Here is a 24,268-nt window from a genome sequence, read left to right as displayed (position 1 = left end):
GCCCCCGGTCCTTGCAAAAATTTTCTGCTTGAAACCGGTCCCTGGTACAAAAAAGGTTGGGGACCACTGATTTACCTTATAAGTGGTAATAATATTAATAAAAAAAAAAGTTCTGAGCTACCCTTATTTTGCTTCAAAGTTTTTATTTAGAAATTTAATTTTTTTCCTGAAATTTCCTCTTAAAATGAAGATGCGTGTTATACGCTTGTGTGTGCACACTAACTATACTGATTATTTGGTGACTTCATTTCAGGATATTCAGATTTTGATTTGATATTAATAATATGCCTGGATTTGTAATGATGATATTAAGTTGGCAGTGTCATACCAAGTTATAATGTATAGATAATTTTTCCAACTCTCATATAAATCTTCTTGAATTTGCGTACAAATTGTTTGACCACTCCAGTTAACTTTTCAAATCTCCATTTGTTTTTGATTTGAAGTTATTTATACTATTCCTGTAAAAATGTAAGCTTATTAATCTCACCTTTATTTTTAAATATATAAATATGTGTCTGTAGAAACAAAACTCAGAACTGTTGGACTATCTGATTATGTGTCTGTTTTAACACTGAAAAATACCTCATTGTCGTGGTTTTTATTTCTGTATTTTTGCATAGAAATCTTACAATTGTTGACTGTACTATATGATCCTTCAATGCTATTTTAAACACAGCAGTGATTATTTAAAAGCATATCATTTGTAGCAGTATCTAAGAATTAGTGGGAAAATAAGCAAAGAAATAAATATATCCTTATGTTGAATTTACTTTCTTTGTGATTTGGAGTACAGCAATGCCCAAATTAAACTAAGCTATAAATTAAGTGGCTTACAAAAACTAAACTAAAATTCTGGCAATTTGCATAAAAATTTCACAAGCAGAAATTCTGATTTAAGTACATAAAACCATTGAATACAAACCAATGTATTGTACCTAACATAGTCTATCCAAAGAGTAGACCCATTCCAATCAATGGGACTTAAGTTAACCATACCTTATTGAAATACATGTTTTCAATTGATTTGCCCTAAAGATGAGAAGATTTGGATTTAATATAAAGCATCTGAAAAGGATTGATGCATCCAGTTTCAGTTGTGTTCTTTAAGTCTAAACTGTTGCTCTGCTTTTATCTTTAATTATCAGCTCTAATATACCATCTCCTTAATAATGATTGAATCCATTTTGAAAAGGTTGAATTATTACACTAACGTATGATAAATGAGCTTGGCATTATTGCAAGTTAAAAAGCAGTAATTTATACTGGGAAACACATGATTATAATTTAATGAAAGCCATTCCTATTAAGCACTAAATTTTATTATTTTGACACAAAGAGAAACATTTATTCCACTAGAGATAGGAGTTTCAAAAAAGAAAAGAAAACCCTCAATTTTACAAAATTGGAAATCTTGTTTCTGTATCTCATACATATATCCTTATATACTATATCAAAAGATAGTTAACTTTCAGTACAGCAGTAATTAGCATAAAAATCAAGCAGGCTACTGAGAAAAATGAGACATTTCTTAGATATGTATGATAACAAATATTTTTATTTTATTTGGTTTGTCAATTACTTACAAGATAATAGGTATAAGTAAAAACATAGTTATGAATACATGGATACATATAAGAAAAATAAAAGAAACAATAGGACAGGGACGGTAGGCACGTTGGTGCGCTTATGCACGCCCCCTATAGACCTCTTAGGAAAGGGGTGAGGTCAATAATAGAAAGTCTAAGGTTAAAGTTTTTGGGGTTTGGGGAAGAAACCACAGAGTCGGGTAGAGTATTCCAGACATTGACCACTCTGTTGCTAAAGTCATATTTCCTGCAATCAAGTTTGGTGCGGTTTACCTTGAGTTTGTATCTATTGTGTGCTCTTGTATTGTTATGGTTGAAGCTGAAGTATTCATTGACAGGTAGGACATTGCAATGTATGATTTTATATACTATACTTAGATCAGACCAAAGGCGGTGTAGTTCTAGGTTTTCTAGGTCTAGAATTTCAAGTCTGGTGGCATAAGGTATTCTACAACGAGTAGAGGAGTGGAGAATTCTTCTTGTGAAATATTTCTGGACTTTCTCGACTGTGCTAATATCAGATACGTAATGTGGGTTCCAGACTGATGAGCTTTATTCGAGTATTGGTCTAGCAAATGTTTTGTATGCTCTAGTTAGTAGTGTGATATTACCAGAGAAAAAGCTACGTAGGATTAGGTTAACAACTCTTAATGCCTTTTTGGCTATGTAGTTACAGTGGGCTCTAGCACTTAGATCATTAGAGATGAGTACTCCAAGATCCTTGACAGAGTTTGGATCATCAACAAGGTCTTGACTATTCAGCTTGTATTTTATTTTCTGATTTATTTTTTTTTGACAATATGTAAGACAGAGCATTTATTTGTTGAGATTTGAAGTTGCCATTTGTTTGACCATTCTGATACATAGTCAAGGTCTTTTTGAAGGGTAGCAGTATTGTCTGTGGTGTTGAATAGCTTTACATCATCAGCGAAGAGAACGCAGTTGCTCTTAATATGATCACAGAGGTCATTTATGTAGAGTATAAAGAGAATTGGTCCTAGAACACTGCCTTGGGGGACACCACTATTGACAGGTACAGAATTTGATAGGACCCTCCCAATTTTGACCATTTGTTGTCTGTTTGAGAGGAATGATTCTATCCAGTTATGCAGGTGTCCAGATATACCATAAGATTATAGTTTTAGGAGTAGTTTGTTGTGTACCACTGAATCAAAGGCTTTACAGAAGTCTATGTAGATTGCGTCTATTGCTTTGCCTTGATCGAGTTGTGTAGTCCATATGTTTTTGCAGTGTAAGAGTTGCAGATTACAGGATAGTTTTTTTCTGAAACCAAATTGTTTATTAGAGAGTAAGTTGTTTGTCTCTAAGTGGAGGATAATGGATTGGTTAATAATTGATTCCATGACTTTACAGGTGATGCAACATAAAGAGATTGGTCTGTAATTTTCAACTAGGCTGGGGTCTCCCTTTTTGAAGATGGGGATGACTGTGGCTTGTGACCATAGTTTTGGCAAGGAGCTGGTCCTGAAAGATTTTTTCAAAGATTATGCTTAGAGGTTCTGCTATGGCAGTAGATAGCTTTTTTAAGAAGTAGGCACATATTCCGTCCGGTCCAATAGATAGAGATGGTTTTAGATTGTGTAGTGCTTTTTCAACGTTGTCTACTGTAACATCGATATGTATTAGATCATTGCAGTTGTCTGTGGTTCGACTAGGAAATACTGGGCATGATCCATTGCTATTTACAAATACTGAGCCAAAGAAAGTGTTAAAGAGGTTGGCTTTAATAGTGTCGTTGTTGCAGTCTTTACCATTAGGTCCTTTCAGGGGTGGGATGGACCTTGAGTCTTTTAGTTTGTTGTTTACAAAATTGTAGAAAGCGCAGGTGGAATTGGTGCGTAGAAGGTTTTCCTCTTGTTTAATGTGATAATTGGTGCATTCAGTCTTTATCTGGTAGCATAAATTTTTGTATCGGCTTTTAAATTTGGCAACGTGACCAGATTTGTTTTTCTGCCAAAGTGATCTCATTTTGGATTGAAGCTTCCTTATTGTTATGGGTAATCTGTTTTTTTCTGGTTTTTGGAGTTGTTATTGGTACATATTGTTTTATGACTCTTTTGACTTCAAGTAAAAATATGTTGTAATGGTCTTCAACAGTATTGCATTCAGTGAATAGAAATTGCCAATCAAGGGATGAGAGATCATTGTTTATAAGATCATAGTTGCCTTTTTTGAAGTTATAATTGGCGATCACATCGTTGTGTTGATTTTTGTGTGGACGTATGTTGAGGCAAAAGTCAATCATGTTGTGGTCACTGTTGGAAAAGGGTTCTTTAATTTGTATTCCGTAAATTGAATTCAAACTATTGCAGAAGGTGAGATCGAGGCAGTTGTTAAGTCTAATATTGTTGGTTACTAGTTGTTCCAGTCCCAGGTTTGTTACAGCATTGTAGAAGGTTGCATGTGTGGGTTCAGTTTTACATTCATTTAGGGTCCAGTTAATGTGAGGTAGATTGAAGTCACCAAGAAAGATAAAAGTGTGTGGGCAGGATGTTGCCCATGTTAGTAGTGAATTTAGCTTGTTTACATGTTCGATGTCATAATCAAGGGCTCTGTAACATAGCAAGAATCGAAATGTGATATTTAAGGACAGTTCAGAGACGATGGTCTCAGGAAGAGCAAGCTCTTCGGTAACTTGGATGTTTTTTTAGATGTAAGGACTTTTTATAGAAGATAGCAATACCACCTCCTCTACGGATTTCACGATCTGATCAGTAAACATGATAGTCTCTTACTGTGGTAATGGAGTCAGGGAGAGATGCATTGTGCCATGTTTCACAGACAAATATGATGTCGAATTTAGCCATATTTAGTAAGAGGATAAATTCTATGTGCTTGTTTTATTTATTGATTTGGTCTGTTTTAGTTTTGTATTAGAGGAGAGAAATAAGACTGGATAAGGCTAAATAAGGGTGAGCAAAAGGTTAAATGCAGGGCTCAAATTCTTTTCTGATTCTTTTTAGAATGATCACATATTTTTCATCCATAGTATTAGATGCTAATTCATGCTGACATGTATGTATGACCGTGTTCCATGCAAATGTATTACATATGAAAGTTATGAAAAGTAACATAGAGCAATCTGATTTATTTTGTTGCAGGGAAATTAAGGCCTATATCTATGCCAGTAGAATATAACTGGGTAGGGGATTATGAAGAACCTAGCAAAATAAAAAGAGATAGCAGGAGAGGTAAGTAATTCTAGTTACAAATTATACATAGCATTATTTGATTATTTATTAGAAATAATTTCATTCCAAAATAGATACTCTTTAACTACTATATCTTTCAGAGTATAAGATGCTCCAAAGTACCTTGCTTTTGGGGAGGAAAACAAGAAAAAAAGTCTGCCTCTGCCTCCCAGCGATTTGCCTCCTTCGAGCAAACAGCAAACATAGCCTCATTAGTACAAGCAGCTGATTGTCGGTTGGATCGTCCTCCCGACGGTCAGCTGTTTTAGGCTGTAGGAATTGCCATCACCTATTGCCACCTCTGCACCCCATTTTCGGCCTCCACACACCCCATTTTTGGCCTGTTCTGGGTGGCGAAGATCAGAACAGGCTGAAAATGGGGCACACAGAGGCCAAAAACAGGGTGTGGAGGCTGAGAATGGGGCATACGGAGGCAGCAATAGGCGATGGCAATCCCTGCTGCCTGAAACAGCTGATCGTCAGGAGGCCGATCCAACCGACAATCATCTGCTTATGCTAATCAGGCTGTGCTGAAGCTGACCAGGCTATTTGCTGCAAGGAGGCAAATTTCTGGGAGGCAGAGGCCAAATGATGGGGGCCAGTGGGTAGGTGGGGCTTCGGCAACCTTTGCTGTATATGACGCTCAGACATTTCCACCCACTTTTGGTGGAGGGAAAAGTGCATCTTATACTCTGAAAAGTATGGTACATATTTTCATTTATTCAGTAGTTTTTATGATACACATAGATTTGAAAAAATGCCTTGTTAATATATTTGGTTCATCATCATCATCATCTTAGCCATTGTTTATCCACTGCAGGATGAAGACCTCTTCTGTATGTTTACAACCAATACAGTCCTGAGCTTCCTTTTACCAATTGGACTCACATTCCTCTAGCTGATGTCATCAATCCATCTAGTTTTAGTTCTCTTTTGTGGACGCTCTTTATTAAATGGGATCCCATTGATTTGGTTGACATTTAAGCATATATGTTGTTTATATTTAATTAATACCCTAAATTGCAAATTGCTGTTTCCTAACTTACCAATTTTATAAGAGCGTGTGTCATATTGAATCAGGAAAAACATAATTAAAATGTTCCATTGATGTTCTCTCTTGCCATGCACTTAAAATGTTCCTCTTTGGTTATCCTTCCCCCTCCCCCCATTTAAATGATTAGAGTATTCTGCACATCAAAATACTGTATGTATAGAGTACATCACACTGCATGTGAGCCTTCAGATCAGGGCACGGTGGTGTAAATTAGTACTTAGGGATATAAACTGTGGAAAGTTATAATCATGTTTTCTCTGAGAACTTTAATACTTTGGAAGAGCTAAGTAAATGCAGTAATGTACAGATATCTGCAGGGGAAAAACTGATGGTTACTGTTGCCTGTCTGTTCTATTTACTTCAGTAGAAAAATATCAGTAATTTTTATTTATATTAAATCAAAATTGCAAGATAAAATTAGTGGGGCCTTGTTAAAAAATACTCTGTAGTAATAGCAATAGCACTTAGACTTATATACCGCTTTCCAATGGTTTACAGCTCTTTCTAAGCAGTTTACAGAGTCAGCATATTGCCCCCAACAACCTGAGTCCTCATTTTACCAACCTTGGAAGGATGTATCTCCTTCTTTTTCCATGTTAGTATTGTACATGCTTTGACAACTATTCAGAAGTGCTTTGGAACACATGGAAGGGCAGTATCTCTGTGTTATTCATTAAATCAGCCCAACTACTTTCATGTTTCAATGTAAATCTGAAAAAAAGGCTGCTCTGAAGTTTCTGAAAGAAAGGCAGGATATATATCTAATAAAAACCAACCAACCAAATAAATGAAGAGATCATGGACATATTCATTCACTCATTCAAACTTACATACTCACATACTTGTTCTTTTATGCTTTGCCAAAGTGTATGTCATTTCACTTCATTCTTTTGTTGATTTGCCCAATGGCCGTCAATGTTCTTCTCTCTGACCATTGTCCTCCTTCCTCTGATTGGTCTTCTTGGTTCCATGCTTTTCAATTTAGCATAGGTCTAGCTGAGGCTCTATTCTTCCAGGTTGTTTTCTTTGTTCATTTCCCCTGTTTATTATTTTGATTATCACTAGTGCCAGTGAAATACAATTTGTTGTATTTCAGATTTCAGGGAAATTGAAGGAAAAGTTAAATGAAGTTCCTTTGACCTAACTTATAACAAGGATCATTTAAAGGTCTGAATCAGAGCAAGCTAGATAGTTAGAACTGATCAATACTGGCAGTGTGCTGAATTTGCAGTATAACTGCAAGTTCTCTGCAGTTTGAAAAGTATCTCTTCATCTTTTGACTGTTTTATTGCCTCTAATTAGTAAGCAGAAAACTCATGTTGTATTTACTTTCTTAAATTACTATTCTGTGGTGGTAAGTTATTGATTTGAAGTAAAAGAGAGAGAAAGCAAAATCACTTCTTTCTCATCTGAATGGAAATGGGAACAGTTTGTCAAAGCTGAAGAACAGCCAAATACTGAATTAATTGCTGACCCACAACAGAATACAGAAAATAAGGGGGGGGGGGGGAGAAAGCTATGTGGGGATCTTTATTTTTAAAAAATCTGTTTCTTATCTTTTGCAGTCTTTTAGAAAGACTGAATTTGTGCAGATAAAAAGCAGAATGAATGAAGTAAAAGTCAACTTTTTTGAAATAAAACAGACATGATTCTTCTGATTTTAAAATGGTATAATTAAAACCTTAGTTATGGTTTATATGAAAAAAGAATCATTCAGGTTGAGAATTAGAGTTTGAAAGTAAATATGTTCAACATGAAGTACCAATTTACTTGGAATTCAAGAGAATTCAAATGCTCAGGTATTTTTTGCATTCTAGAATAATTTGGATTAAATTTTAAAATGAATAGATACCACATTATTAATCAGATTTTATATAATTAAAACATTTTTGTACTTTATTCACAACATTAATGGTTTTTGAGAGGCAAGTATGTTTATTGTGCAACTTCTTTTAGTTAGACATGTTAAATTGCTAGCATTTAAGAAATAATTTTGTAATACATTTTTATATCTCCTGTCTAGAAAATTCACTTCTTCGATATATGAGTAATGAGAAAATAGCTCAAGAAGATTACATGTTCCAAAGGAACAGCAAAAAGGACACAGGGAAAAAATCTAAAAAGAAAGACAAGAATAACAGTCCTAATCATTATTCTCTATTACCAAGTTTACAAATGGAATCATTAAGGCAAGACAGTATGAGCACACCTGGGCCTGAAACAACTTTGTACCATGTAAGTAAAATGACAAAATGTTTCATTCTTTGTTGATACTGTTGTTGAAGAACTAAAATGAATACATATATCTGTTAACACCTTATATGTTCTTATCTTTTAAATACCATTTCCAACTTTATTTTTTATTATTATTATGATTCATCACACATTCTGTCAGATGTTTAGATTGGATGTGGCATTTTTATCCACCTATTAAGTCCTTCCAAGGACCTGACATGTTATTGAATGATGGTGTTAAAGGTATTGTCTCAGGATGTAAACTGTTCCAAGTCAAGCTGCCTTTTTAATTGATGATGATTTTGTCAATGCCAATGGTATTCACCGACTGCACTCAAGGCACCTTTCACTATTGATACTATTTTTGTTTTATTTTGCCACAGTGTTATTACGGTTAATCCTTCAAGTAAGTATTGACTTGTAAAAAGTGTCTGCACAAATCAGTTCAGTTTTCTTGGCAAGTTTTTTTTAGAAGTGAAATTGCTTTTGTCTCTTTCCTATGCTTGACAGATTAATGGGCTCAGAACCACCCAGCCAGTTTTTCATACTTAAGGCAGAAGTAGAATTCAGTCTCTTGTTTTCTAGCTAGTTTGATAGCCCAAGGTTATTCTCCATGAGCGTAATTAGATATTAAGGCCCTGCTCTTATTCCAGAAAACAAATTTTAATGTTTAATTAAATGTTAATATTAGAATAACAATGTGGATTTAGTGAAGTATAATATAATTTATTGATTTTATACATGTAAAATAAGAAACCAAACACACACGCACATGCGCACGCACACACACGCACACACATATCTATATCTATATCTACACACACACACACACACATATATCTCTATCTATCTATCTATCTATCTATCTATCTATAGAGAGAGTTTTATGGTGCATTTATTTTCTAATAGAAAACATTTTTGTTGCATTCTGTAAAACATACAGACTGTTGCTGAATATACAAAGAAAGGCAATATATAGGAGTTGCCTTTTAAGACATAGGTTTTAAATTTGAATATTGGTCAGTAGCAGTCCGTGGGTGATCTTTTTTGTGTTTGGAAACTAGTCATTCTTGGGAATTAGAACTTGCGAAGGAGATGTTCAAGTAATAAATAGGACTATAGATTACACTAGGAAGTTTTTTTAAAAAGAACATACTTAAATAATGATGAATCACTTTGGTTTTGTTACCAAACAAACTACTTAGATATGTTTATGAAGTCACAAAGAGTTGAGTTCTACACCAAGATTTAACTTGAAATTTTTGGAAAGTTTGTTGTGTCTTCATATTCTTCATATAAACTGAAAATGACCAGTTTGTATACAATAATTTTTAGACATGCGAATTATCTTTAAATAAATTGAATTTTGCTTTAGATACTAAGCTTATGAAAATATAAACTGATGTATCTATCATATAAGTGCAATTTATATACATTTGTGAAGATATATAAATCAATCAATTTTTATTATGGTTACAGACCAGCATTACAAATGAAAGCATTAAAAATAACAATAGTAAAAAATAAAAATAAAACAGACAAAACAATATTATGATTAGTGGTGGATTATCAATGGGTAGTTAGAGTCTGCCTAATTTTGAATACAGTGTAACAAAATTTGGCTACATTCAAATAAAATACTTTGTGTATTTTATTAGGTGAGGTGTTCTTAAAGCGAGTCCAGGAGTCCTTAAAGAAGACACAGTGTAGTAGGACATGAGCTGCTGTGTTAACAACCCTTTGTCCATAGGACACAATCTCAGCCTATGTGGGTTTTTGGTTTTTTTTGGCAACAGCCCTCCAAAATTATACAAAAATCTAAGTTTGCTTTCATGTCATGGCTTGAATCAGCAATTAAACACGAAGACTTCCTTAAAAATATAAAATTTCTTGGAAAATTGGTATTTAACTAACTGTAACAGAGTTATAATGATTAGAATTTACAGGTATAGAAGTACAGAATTAATTATCATGCCTTAATTCAATAGATCTAAATCCAGCTGATAAAATTGTTCAGAAGAGGCAAGAAGATTTAAACAGCTGAGATAACACAGAACCTAATTGTAACATTTTGATGCAATTGTATCAAACTTTTGCAGTGCAGAGGAGGAATGAAGCATAGTGATTTCCCCAGGCCGATTAATAGAGAGCATGAAAGTACTGAGGAATCATATAATGTTTACTTATTTATATGTAGCACTGTATAGCATTTGACTTTCCAGAGAACTATGATATTAAATAAATGCTTGGTAGCATAATATTTTTTCAGGAAAATCAAATGCCATATAGTCTTACTTAAAAATAAATACAGGTTTCACTGAATTACAGTTAAAGGTCTGTGATTAGAGATATTGATTTTCTTTGCAGTTATCATTCATTTATATTTCTTTCCAGTTTCATAGCAATCAGCCCCTTGGCTAACGTATCTGGAGCGCCAGGCACAAATATCTAATTTCTTCCACTGACAGATTTCCCCCCCCCCCCTTCTGAATGTTTGTATAGTGTGACCAAATCACAATTTGTTTAAATTAGACTTGACAGAAATGGTTGTTTCAAGTTATTCCTTAAAACATTTAAACAATATTACTGTTGAAATGAAACAAATGAAACAATGAGTAAATTTTTAATATAATAGTTCTGTCGCCTTGTCAGCCATAGTTATATCGCACTTATCCAGAATGTGCATATAAATAATTCTAGAAATTAAATTTAATTTGTTCATAAACTTTCAATTTCCTTTTCTATTTGCATGAAACTTGAAATGTAAACTTTACAACAGTCAAAAACCAGCATAGAACAAAATAAAATAGTTTTTTAATCCTTATTAATGAAGAGGGAGAAACATACAAAACCAGATAAGGTCCAAGGATAACCTAGAATACAATATCTCATTAAGACCATGTTATTCTCCCACCTTCTAAAATGTGGTTGATATAGAATTTTTTGCCTCCCCTCTAAAGGTTTGATAATTATATTATATGATTGTGATTAGATTGGCATATATTAACCAGACCACATGCATGTTTTTCTCCCAGACATTTCAACAATCCTCTCTTCAGCATAAGTCTAAAAAGAAGAATAAAGGTAAATATTATGTGAAATACTTGTATTTCTGGTGGCAAATAAAATAATATGGTAAATTGTACAAAAACATTTTAAGTTTAAAATAAATATACAGGAAGTCATTATCTTCAGTCTATTTCTATAAAAAGAGCTTCTTCATTGTTTTTTTTAATCTATAGGTTTTCAAAGCACATGTGATTTAAAAGATATGTGAACTTTACATAATTATAAAAAGCCACATACTTAAATATTCTTACTATCAGAGAAATATGTTGTGCTTCAGACATAGCTGTTTATTAGTGGATTTTGTTTTTTGTTTTTTTGCACAATTTAGCCTTAATAATAATGCATGGCAGAAAAAAAGATTCATGTTAGACTGAAACCTTTATAAAGATCAGAATATAGTTTTGCTGTATTAGTTCAAATAGTCAAACTGTGGCAAGGTCATAGCAAAAATGACTGAATAGCATCCCCACTCAAGTATATAGCCTCATGACTAGCAACTGTTAGTACTCTTTGTTTTTATCATAGTAGATGCACACTAGTTGAAGTTTCCATTTCTCATTCCTTAGTAGCTCAGCATGTACCCTTTAGGCTTTATATTTTGTAGATGGCATAACTTTGTATATGTGCATGTTAATTCATTTTCCATTTAAAATATATTTATATAAATGTTGAAACAATTTTTTTTCCAGGTCTAGCACCTAGTAAGAGTAAGCGGCGGATTTCTTGTAAAGATCTGGGTCGTGGAGATTGTGAAGGCTGGCTGTGGAAAAAGAAAGATGCTAAAAGTTACTTTTCACAAAAATGGAAAAAATACTGGTTTGTTCTAAAGGAAACCTCCCTGTACTGGTATATCAATGAGGAGGTAAGAAATAGACATAACTATTTCTCTTTTACCAAAACTAACAAATCTATGAACATCAAAGATACAATGTATACTTATCTAGAATATTTGTTATTTTAATTATTTAAATTAATTAATTTAATTTAATTATTTCATTATTTTAATTATTTGGAGTACTAAGAAGTACTCCAAAAATCAGCACTTATTTCTTCAACAGAGAAAATTCTTATAGCATAAAAAAATAAATGGAGCACAGTGTACAGTTCCTCCCATGCATATATCAAAATTAATATTTAATCATAGTGAATTGAAGCAAATGAAACCTTTGTCTTTGCTTTAAAGAAAAACAGCACGCATGTATCTTAGGAGGGAACTGGAAAATACTGTAGTCATTATTTGAAAGACATGCACTTTCAGGATTCTTTGACTATTCTGTACACATATATCCCATTGCGTACAAGGCATATATCCCATTGCGTACAATCCTATACATTGTAACAAACTTTTGTAAGCAAAACACATCTGGGATTTTAAGAGAAGGATAAAGGTGGTCTCGTAAAATGACTGCCAGTGGATGGGCTTGCATAAACTGGTTACCAAAGCAGTAAAGCCAATTACATAACATTGAATGAGATTGTTCTGTAAGTACAAGTTGCCTGCTTCTACTAGTCATATGCAGAATTAACTGCCCTACGTAATAATCTCAGTTTATGGGGACAAATGTGATTTTTGGTATAAGTATTTTTTTTTTCAAAGAACTTAACTGTTCTTTTAGTTCTTGGAAAGCTTAATTTTGTTAGATTGATTTAATTTAAGCATAGAAGACTGTGACTGGGAGAGAACAATGAAGTAAAATTAGAGTATAAAAGATATACTTGAGTTTAACATGAAAAATAAAAGGGAGAAAAAGACATGAAGACAAAAATAAACAATTGGTCAAAAGACAGTAATTAAGGAGAAAATTGACAATGACCTATAAAGTAAGGTCTTGATTGTTCAATATGTTGTGAATATACAGTTGAGGAAAAGAATATTCAGAATAAACATTCACATAATTTCTTAAGTTAAGAGAGCTGTGCAATTTTGTCAAAAATATGATAACTAGGCAAGGGTAAAGAAGTATAGAATTGCTAGATCTAGAAACAGGATCTCAGAAAGAAAAGTCTGATTGTAGTTCTAAACATAGTAGTAACACAAGAAATGTAATTCTAAGAAGAAGCGACAGCAGAAATACAGTAGATGTGAATTTCAAATTTTAAATGGGTATTCTGGATTTTACATCATATAGCAATAGCACTTAGACTTATATACCACTTCATAGTACTTTACAGCCCTCTCTAAGTGGTTTACACTCAGCATATTGCTCTCAACAATTTGGGCCCTCGTGTTACTGACCTTGGAAGGATGGAAGGCTGAGTCAACCTTGATCCTGGTGAGATTTGATCTACCAATTTGCAGGCAGCTGGCTGCAGTAGAAATAGCTTGCAGTACTGCATTCTAACTGCTGCACCACCGAGGCTCTTATGTTCCATGTATCCATCCATTTAGTATGCCACGCATAATTAAAATATTGTGTAAGGCAGTGTGATTAAACCATCATGGATTAATTTGTTTCCTGAACTCAGTTTTTGTTTTGAAATAACCAAGTAATATTTTGACAGGTGACTTTTAATATCTTTAGGTCTAGATCTGCATTATACTTCCAACAATATTTGTCATAATATTCTACCACAGAATTCTTATGTTAGTAGAATTAATTTAATCAAGATTTTTTGGTACGCCATTATGACTTATTTCATATATTATGCCACTATTAATCATTCCATCATCTGAATTCTCTCACATCACTAAGCCAAAACAAAACTGTTATTTCATATTTCTCACTCTTACCTGTAACACAAATTACACATTTTTCTTGTTAATCAAATTTAACTGTCACTATGATCCACCTTTTATCAAGATTTTTAAAATGATTCTAGCTGAAGTGTTTATTAAATTAAATTCTCTCTTCTGGAGGCCAAATAATTTATAAGTATACTTCCAGGGTGTCAAACTCGATTTCATTGAGGGCCGGTTCAGGGTTCTGTTTGATCTTGGGGGGCGAGGCGGAGGGGTGTATGGCCAGGGTGGGCGTGGCCAGCTCAACTTCACTCATGTCAGGGGCACCTGTGGTGGCCAAGTGCTAAGGCAGGACTTCCTACAGACCGACCCTCACTCTCATTATAATCTCCTCCCTCCCTCCCTTTTCTTCTTTTTCCTTCCCTCTTCATTCTCCTTTCTTCTTCCTTCCCCTCTTTGCTTATTTTTCCTTCCTTCCACTTTTGCCATCTTTCCTTTTTCTTTTTCTTTCCTCTTTCCCTTTCTCCTTTCCTGCCCTTGTTTGCATGCTCAAATGCAAAAGGGGAAACATTTCTCCTTTTGTTTTGTTTTTAGTTTGTTTTGCTAGTCCTCCGCCAGCAAAAAAGGAATGGGGGGGGCATGCACAGCTTACCCTGGCCCCTTTTCCCACCACAACAGCCTCCTGCAGCCCTCTGCCAGGAAAAATGGGCTCCGTTTTTGCTGAAAGCTGCAGGAAGCCATCACGGCCAAAAAAGGGGCCTGTTTTTGCTGACAGAGGTACTGCAGGTAGGTCCTTTGCTGTTTCCAGGGTGGGCCCACAGCCAGATCCAAGCATCCCAAGGGCCAAATCTGGCCCACAGGCCTTGAGTTGCCACCCTTGGTATAGTTGCATTTGTTTGTTTAATTTTGCCTGCTTTTGTTTTTTAATGTATTCTTTTTCATAGGATGAAAAAGCAGAAGGATTCATCAGTTTACCAGAATTTAAAATTGATAGAGCTAATGAATGTCGCAAGAAGTAGTAAGTATTGTAAATTAACAGCTAGAAACAGTAGGAAAAAAATGACATCTTTCTCTATTTTAACCTATTATTTATTGGAATTCCTTTATTATTATGGTTGGTTCACAACAAGCTGATGTTTATGTGAATTTTGCATGTTTATTCACTTAGTGGGCCCAGAGGTGGAATTCAGCCAATTTGGGCCAACCGGTTCTTAAGATTTTGCATAGTTCAAAGAACCAGCTGATTGGATCACTGGCTGGCCCCGCCCTGCCCTATCTCACCTTGGCCAGTGGTTAGAGCACACCCGTGCTCAGCTACTCTCTGTCTCCTTCACTCACTTGCTTGTCCAGACCATGCGGCCCATCTGATCTCCATGCCTCACCCATTTGCCTGCGTTCGCTGTGGTCTACCATGCTGGCCATGTGGCCCAGCTGATCTCTGTACCTCGCCTGCTCTGCTCATCATGGCTGCTCGCGAAGGTAAGGCACTCAGCCGAAGGTCCATGTCGGGGTGGACAAAGTTTCAGGCCTGGCTCTTGCTACCCTTCCACCCGCATGTAGCCCACTCGCCCTTCACCTCAGATTGGGAGATGCGCCAGTTCCTGCCTCTGGCCTTCCCTAGGGGGGAATGCCGTCTTCTTGCCATTAGCCTTGGGTCAGGGGGCACACCAGTCCCTGCCTCCGGCCTTCCTCAGAGCCTCCGAGCAGATGCCACCCGCTCGCCCTTTGCCTTGGGTCAGGGGATGCACCAGTTTCTGCCTTTCTAAAGGGACACTCCTCCCATCGCCCCACTTGCTTCCACATGTTTCCACCATGGCCTCACCCTTTGCCAAATCAGCTCACTTACCTCTGCTCTGATTCACCTCTTTCAGAGGCTCCTTACTCACTCTCTTCACTTCTTCGGCCACAACTGCCTCTTTCTTCATCCTTTGACCTTATCTTCCTTTCACGACTTTGTATCTTGCTCCCCACCCGGATTCTCCACCACTGCTGGGCCTTGCCTGCCAGCGGGTGGGGGGCAGGGGAGCAATCAGGGAGCCCAAGGCTATGCCATCTGCATCACCCCTCTGCCAGCCACCCCTCCTCCACCAGCCCACATGCTTCGGCTGAGCATGGGCCACCACTACGAGAATGGTGCGAGCCCCATGGGCTAGAAAGGAAGGCTGATGGAGGGGAAGGAAGATCCACTCTGGGTTTGCTGCACTCAGCTGAAGGGCTGCCTCAGTAAGGGGGGACACCGTGAGGCGAGGCTACTTTTCAGGCCCAGCTTCAGCTTCTGTGGAGCCTCTGGGTGGGACGCCTGAGAGAAAATGCCTTCCCCGAGAGCTGCCCACTCACCTATCTGCCGGCCAGGCTGGCCTGGAAGCGGCATGTCCCCTTTTTGAAGTCTGGATGCGGGACCTGAGACAGAGGGGAGGGTGAGCAGGCGGCACCCCAGAGCAAGGCCCAAAAGTGGATGAGCCTTGCGATGTGCTCCCTCCCACCAAGGCGGCCCTTTGGCTGAGTGCAGCAAGCCCGGAGTGGATCTTCCTTCCCTGCTGTCAGCCTTACCTTCCAGTCCGCAGCTGCGGAGAATCCAGGCAGTGCGTGAGAAGCGGACTGGGAGGGAGCTAAACAGTGATGGCTCAGCCTTGGCTCATCTTCCCCTCTGCCTCCAGCTGTAGGAGGAAGGTAAGGTTGAATTGCAGCCAGCTGGGAAAGCTGAACCACTGCCCAGCCTAGAGCTGCTGGTGGGGTTGAGTGAGGCTACAGCATGCACCTGGCTTGAAGTTCCCAGCCCTTTGTTTGAAAATCTCCCAAAAGAGGTAGGGGAGGAAGTCCCACCCCCGGCCCCTTTGTTGTACCTGGAAGCCTCGTCTGCCGGCCTTTCCAGGCAACACAGGGCTGGGCACAATCGTCCCTTCGTGCCTGGTCCTTGGGAGACTGGCCAAGAGTGCGTGGCAGGCTCTGGCTAGGCAGGCTGGCTGGCTAGCTCATGAAGTGGTGGTGGCCACCGGTGCTGGGATCACCACTCAGGAGATGAAGTTGGGCCTGGATACAGTGGACTGCCTGCTCCAGGTGGCTCCGAAATTAAATGCTTCCTTTTCTTGCAAGTACGTACAAATATCATTAAAGGGAGAAATGATGAGTGAAGGAGAAGGGAAGTTCTGTAACCAGAAAAACTGAGAATGAAAATAATGTATTCCAGTTATATTAGAAGTGGTCTTTGTGAAGGATCTGTGAAAGTTTTGGAATATGGAAAAAAAGTAAAGCAGAAAGATTTAATTAAAAGTGAAGAGAAAGAATGGTAAGACATCCGCTAACTGACTGCTTCGAAAATGCCTTTCAAATGTGTTTTCATGTACAATGGATTGGAAATATTTGCTTGACTATATGCTTTAATGTTCAAAAAGAATAATCTTTATCAGTTTATGTAGAGATGTATTCTTCAAGCTTTAGTGCATTTTGCAAAAATCATTATAGTAAACTGAATGCCACTGTAGAACATCATTTCTCACCAAAAATGCAATTTAATAGAGAATAAAGTTAAGATTTTACACTTAGGCAAGGAAAAAAACCAAATGCACAGATATAGAATAGATGATGCTTAACTGGAAGTAACTGTGAGATGGATCTGTGAAATGGAAACTTATCAAAGAGATTCAACCAAGAAATAAGAAGAAATTTCCTGACAGCGAGAACAATTAATCAGAGGAATGGGATGCCTTCAGAAGTTGTGGCTATACCATCACTAGAGGTTTTTAAGAAGAAATTTGTCCATAATATTATAGGGTCTCATGCTTGAGCAGGGATTGGACTAGAATACCTCCAAGGTGCCTTCCAACTCTTATTCTTTATAAATCTCTCCATTCAGTCTTACCAAGAGAATGGTGATAAACAATATTTGGAAATGAACATTAGGTCTTCTGATAGCAAAATCTCTTATTGGCTAGTATCAAGGGGAAGATGACTTTGAAAACACTTCCTCTCTCACCATAACATGCAAGATGAGTCGAGGAGTGGCTGGGAGGGGAGGGGCGAGGAGAGGCCAGGTGAGGCGCCCCTTGATGAAAAGACATCGAGTTGACCATGCCTACCAGTGACATGACCAACCAGCCATGCCTACCCAGCAGTCATTAGGGCAGAGAACCAGTTGTTAAATTATTTGAATCCCACCATTGAGTTGGCCTTTATCATTATTTAATGTGAATTATATAATACTAGATAAACCTATAAAGGTTTATCATTGCTGCGTCTTACAGTGCTTTTAGAAGATGAAAATAAATAGTATAACTAAAAATGTAATATGGATCTCTAGCTAACTTTTACATTACCAAGATATTTTACAAATGATTTGTTTATATTAACAGACACTTATTTCTTTGTAATATCTTAGAACTAGGCTTGATGATTTAACTCAGAACTAACTTTTCAAATACACTGCTCAAAAAAAATAAAGGGAACACAAAAATAAGACATCCTAGATCTGAATGAATGAAATATTCTCATTAAATACTTTGTTCATTACATAGTTGAATGTGCTGACAACAAAATCACAAAAATTATCAATGGAAATCAAATTTAGCAACCCATGGAGGTCTGGATTTGGAGTTACACTCAAAATTAAAGTGGAAAAAAACACTACAGGCTGATCCAACTTTGATGTAATGTCCTTAAAACAAGTCAAAATGAGGCTCAGTAGTGTGTGTGGCCTCCACGTGCCTGTATGACCTCCCTACAACGCCTGGGCATGCTCCTGATGAGGTGGTGAATGGTCTCCTGAGGGATCTCCTCCCACACCTGGACTAAAGCATCCCCCAACTCCTGGACAGTCTGTGGTGCAACATGGCATTGGTGGATGGAGCGAGACATGATGTCTCAGATGTGCTCAATTGGATTCAGGTCTGTGGAATGGGTGGGCCAGTCCATAGCATCAATGCCTTCATCTTGCAGGAACTGCTGACACACTCCAGCCACATGAGGTCTAGCATTATCGTGCATTAGGAGGAACCCAGGGCCAACCGCACCAGCATATGGTCTCACAAGGAGTCTGAGGATCTCATCTCGGTACCTAACGGCAGTCAGGCTACCTCTGGCGAGCACATGCTGTGCGGTCCCCTAAAGAAATGCCACCCCACACCATTACTGACCCACTGCCAAACCGGTCATGCTGGAGGATGTTGCAGGCAGCAGAACGTTCTCCACAGCATCTCCAGACCCTGTCACGTCTGTCACATGTGCTCAGTGTGAACCTGCTTTCATCTGTGAAGAGCACAGGGCACCAGTGATGAATTTGCCAATCTTGGTGTTCTCTGGCAAATGCCAAATGTCCTGCACAGTGTTGGGCTGTAAGAACAACACCCACCTGTGGACATCGGGCCCTCATATGGAGTCTGTTTCTGACCGTTTGAGCAGCCACATGCACATTTGTGGCCCGCTGGAGGTCATTTTGCAGGGCTCTGGCAGTGCTCTTCCTGTCCCTCCTTGCACAAAGGCGGAGGTAGCTGTCCTGATGCTGGGTTGTTGCCCTCCTACGGCCTCCTCCACGTCTCCTGATGTACTAGCCTGTCTCCTGGTAGCGCCTCCATGCTCTGGACACTACGTTGACAGACACAGCAAACCTTCTTGCCACAGCTCACATTGATGTGCCATCCTGGATGAGCTGCACTACCTGAGCCACTTGTGTGGGTTGTAGACTCCGTCTCATGCTACCACTAGAGTGAAAGCACCGCCAGCATTCAAAAGTGACCAAACCATCAGCCAGAAAGCATAGGAACTGAGAAGTTGTCTGCGGTCACCACCTGCAGAACCACTCCTTTATTGGGGATGTCTTGCTAACTGCCTCTGCTTTCCACCTGTTGTCTATTTCATTTGCACAACAGCATGTGAAATTGATTGTCAATCAGTGTTGCTGCCTAAGTGGACAGTTCGATTTCATAGAAGTGTGATTGACTTGGAGTTACATTGTGTTGTTTAAGTGTTCCCTTTATTTTTTTTGAGCAGTTTTATTTTCAGGCTGTGGAACTTGCTAATAATAATCCTGAGTCTCTCTGATCGAGAGGCAAACCTCAAGTGTTAGCTGCATTTGAGCGATTGCCCCCATCCTTAATCTGTTATGAAACCTTCTCAAGTTCTCATAAAAGCCTAATTTCCATGGGATGCAGTTTGAAAAATCCTTGTCTAAATTTGAAGATATTATTTTTGTACTTTATTGAAAGAAAACAGATCTATGGAATTTGCCATTACTGTGAATGATTTTATTTTAATAGATTGTCACAAACTTTGTTCTCCTCCTCAACTACTAAGAAGTTGAAGCTCCAATGACCTATCTAGAGATGCACCTGTAGAATTGCTACATCAGACCTATTGAATTCACTGTGTTCTTAAGTAGACTCATATCATATTATATTTTAAGAGCATTATGTGATTACACATGCATATTTCAGTTAAAAACAAAAATTAGACATAAAAATATTATTGACGTCCATTTAGATTTTTTTTATAAAAAGAGAACACAAACATGAAATGCAGAAAGAAATGCACTAACATATTTAATATTTTGTTATGATTTTTTTCATATTTTTTGTATAGTGCATTCAAGGCCTGTCATCCCAAAATCAAAAGCTTTTACTTTGCGGCTGAACATCAAGATGATTTGAACAGGTAATTAATTCTAAAAGATGAAAATAATCTTTTTATTTTATAAATTTTATTTTGTGTTATGTATAATTCAAGAAAATTGACTAACCAAATAAAATAAATAAATAAAATTAAAATATATAGTTTTACATATTAGGACCAGCTATGAAAATATAGGAAAATATGTAAGATAATTATATTTCATTCAAAAAATGCTATGTGTGTGTGCTTCTATCTACATATATGTACACAGTGTAACAAGTATGTCACACATACAGGTCTGTTAAAGATAACTTTTGAATATTAAACTTTCTGCAAGGATAAAAATCTTCTGGATTTTGGGTACAACAATCCTGATATATTCATAAGTAGCAAAATTCAGTAGGCATCCATAGTTAGCTCTGATGATAGAAAATAGTGCATAGTGATGTCACAATTGAAACTCCCATATTATCTCATTGCTGCCTAACACCTGATACAAATAAGGTAGTCCTTGACTTACAACCACAATTGAGCCCAAAGGTTTTGTTGTTAAGAGAGACGTTAAGTGAGTTTTGCCCCATTTTACAACTTTTCTTGCCCCAGTTGTTAAGTGAATCACTTCAGTTGATAAGTTAGTAACATGGTTGTTAAGTGACTCTGGCTTCCCCATTGATTTTGCTTGTAAAAAGGTTGCAATGACTTTGGGAGACAGCAACAGTCATAAGTATAAACCAGTTACCTAGCATCTGATCACATGATCATGGGGATGCTACAAAGGTTGTAAGTGTGAAAAATGGTCATAAATCACTTTTTTCAGTGCTGTTGTAACTTCGAACAGTCATTTTCCTGGTCTGCACCACAGCAGATCTGTGGTGGCCCTGGTCTTAGACTGCTGCTTTTAAATGTTAGATGAGCCTGCAATAACTGGCAATAAAATTATTGCCGATTTGATCCTCGAAGAGAAAGCCGATCTGGCTTGTATAACCAAGACCTGGCTGGGACCAGAGGGAGGCGTTCCCCTTGTAGAAATGTGCCCAGTGGGTTATCAAGCATGGCACCAGTCTAGACCTCAGAACAGGGGAGGAAGTGTGACTGTTGTTATCAGAGAATCTCTAGTAGCCTTCAGAGGCACTGTTCCACAAGTGCCCGGCTGTGAGACCATTTTTCTTAGGTTGGGCTCAAGGAATCAGGTGGGATTGCTGCTGCTATACCAGCCTCCCTGCTGCATGGCAGCTTCCCTACCTGGGCTCCTGGACCTCACTGCAGGGCTGACAGTGGAATTCCCCAGGCTTATAGTTCTGGGAGATTTCAACCTGCCTTCTCTGGGGGTGGGGTCAGAGGTAGCCCAAGATTTCATGGAAACCATGATCTCCATGGGCCTGTCCCAGATCATCTAGAGCCCGACTAATAATAGTGGTCACACACCCAATTTTGTGTTCTTGTTAGAGCAGTGTCTATGTGACCTGGAATTGGTAGACCTGTCCTTGGTCCCCTTGTCATGGTTGGATCACAGTCTGGTGGCAATGAGTTTCTCAAAAGCTGCACACACACACACACACACGCGCGCGCAGGGTGGCAGGACCTATTAGATTGGTCCACCCCCGTCAACTAATGGACCCAGATGGGTTCCAGAAGGAGCTGGGGGTTATAACTGCAGATCTACTATGCAGTCTAGCTAGTCACTGTTTGAAATAGAAAGGTGACTGAGGCTCTGGATAGGATTGCATCCTTGCGACCACTCCTCACCCATAGACCTCTCTGTGCCCCATGGTATACAGAAGAACTGAGAGAGATGAAATGCATGAGGAGACATCTAGAGTGCCACTGGCGGAAGACAGGATGAACTTGATCGAACATGGGTAAGAGCTGCTACTAAGGCCTACCTTGTGGTGATTCATGTGGCGAAGTGTAAATACTTCTCCACACTAATTGCATCTGCAGATAATCACCTAGTGACCCTCTTTAAGATGAGCCACTCCTCCTGGGGAAGGAGGAGATTGAGGTCCACCTGAAGGGGCACACTGAGCAATTTGCGGATTTTCTGGAAGACAAAATTGCTCACCTTCATTCCCAGTTAGTTGCCGGTGTGGTTGCTGGTCCAGTCAAAGCTCCTGAGGCAGGTTCCTGCCTTATTATCTGGGAACGGTTTTACCCTGTTGCTCCTGAGGAAGTGGACAGGATCCTAGGGAGTATGCATGCAAGCACCTGTGTTTTAGACCTATGTCCCTCCTGGCTTGTGAATGCTTCCTAGGAGGTGATAGGTGAGTGGACTCTGGCAGTGATTAATGCTTCCCTACAGGAGGGGACAGTGCCCCAGCACTTTAAGGAAGATGTGGTCCACTCTCGTCTTAAGAAGCCATTGCTGGACTCTACCTGGTTGGATAATTTCCGACCTGTCTCCAATCTTCCCTTTTTGGGGAAGGTTGTTGAAAAGGTGGTCACGCAGCAGCTCCAAAGGTTTCTGGATGAAACGGATTGTCTTGATTCCTACCAGTCAGGATTCAGGCCTGGATTTGGGACAGAAACAGCATTGGTTGCACTTTTAGATGATCTCTTGTGGGAGCGGGATGGGGGTAGTGCATTCATCTTTGCTCTACTTGACCTCTTGGTGACTTTTGATACCATTAACCATGGGATTCTCCTGGGGTGGCTTCAGGGGATGGGAGTGGGAGGCCTTGTGGTATCTTGGTTCACTTCCTTCCTCTGCGGCCGCTCTCAGTCAGTGTTGATAGGAGGGGAGAGATCCAGCCCTTGCCCACTGCTTTACGGGGTTCCTCAGAGCTTGGTATGCTTTCCGGTCCTGTTTAACATGTATATGAAGCTGCTGGATGAGATCATCTGTCATCATGGATTGAAGTATCACCAATGTGCTGATGATACTCAGCTGTATGTCTTGGCCCATGATGAATTAAGTGTTGCTGTGTCTTCCCTCTTGCAGTGCCTGGAGGCTGTTAGGGGCTGGATGGGAAGCAATGGGTTGAAACTAAACCCTTGCAAGATCAAGAAGCTCTGGATTTGGGATTTGTTGGCTCAGGGAGAATTGCCACCTTTGGTCTTGGATGAGGTGGCACTACCCCAAACAGACCCTGTGCATAATCTAGGGGTTTTCCTGGACTCGCGACTCCTGCTCGAAGAGCAGGTGGCAGTCGTGGCCAGGAGGGCCTTTGCGTAACTGCGGGTTGTGCACCAGTTGCACCCTTTCCTGGACCAACGGTCACTACTCACAGTCATTCATGTTCTAGTCACTTCCTGTCTTGATTATTGCAACACGCTCTACATGGGGTTGCCCTTGAAGAACATCCGGAAGCTCCAGTTGGTGCAAAATGCAGCAGCCTGCATGGTTTTGTGCAGACCCTGGTGTGCACATTTTCACCTCTCCGGCAGGAACTGCATTGGTTGCCTATTTGCTTCCGGGTGCAATTCAAGGTGCTGGTTGTCACCTTTAAAGCCCTTCATGGCTTGGGACCAGGTTATCTGAGGGACTCTCTCTTGCCGGTCACATCTACCTGACCCATCAGAGTAGGGAGGCAGAGAATGCGGTGGGTCCCATCCCTGAGGGAGATACACCTGGTGAGACCCAGAAGAAGGGCCTTCTCCATGGTGGCTCCCTCTCTCTGTAACATCATTCCCCCAGAGATTAGAATGGCCCCCTCTCTAATACTCTTCCAGAAGGCACTGAAGACCTGGTTCTGCCAGTGGGGCTGGGGAACCCAGAGTGGGATGGAGCCCATCAAATGACTTGTGTGATCTGCTGTTGGTGGGGAGGGGGTGGGTGGGAGTTATTTTTTTTCCAGATTTTGTTCTATTGTATTTTATTAATTTATTTGAT

General features: G+C 38.8%; 1 protein-coding gene across 6 annotated transcripts in view; it reads left to right on the top strand.

Annotated features, from left to right (window-relative positions):
- CNKSR2 (connector enhancer of kinase suppressor of Ras 2) overlaps nucleotides 1-24,268 on the top strand; it is a 264,189-nt gene that overhangs the window by 153,039 nt on the left and 86,882 nt on the right. For all 6 annotated transcript variants that reach the window (XM_087966919.1, XM_087966922.1, XM_087966920.1 and 3 more), the window contains 6 exons: nucleotides 4,712-4,801; nucleotides 7,879-8,090; nucleotides 11,126-11,174; nucleotides 11,849-12,021; nucleotides 14,784-14,857; nucleotides 20,410-20,481. In XM_087966919.1, coding sequence (XP_087823045.1) covers nucleotides 4,712-4,801; nucleotides 7,879-8,090; nucleotides 11,126-11,174; nucleotides 11,849-12,021; nucleotides 14,784-14,857; nucleotides 20,410-20,481 — 670 coding nt within the window. The remainder of the gene's footprint in view (nucleotides 1-4,711; nucleotides 4,802-7,878; nucleotides 8,091-11,125; nucleotides 11,175-11,848; nucleotides 12,022-14,783; nucleotides 14,858-20,409; nucleotides 20,482-24,268) is intronic.

Source organism: Notechis scutatus, chromosome 5 (assembly GCF_049901735.1).
Source record: "Notechis scutatus isolate UNSWTSFEM ecotype Mainland chromosome 5, rNotScu1.2, whole genome shotgun sequence".
Lineage (NCBI taxonomy): Eukaryota > Metazoa > Chordata > Lepidosauria > Squamata > Elapidae > Notechis > Notechis scutatus.
The sequence above is the reverse complement of the archived record's forward strand: the minus strand, read 5'-3'. Positions and strand labels throughout refer to the sequence as shown.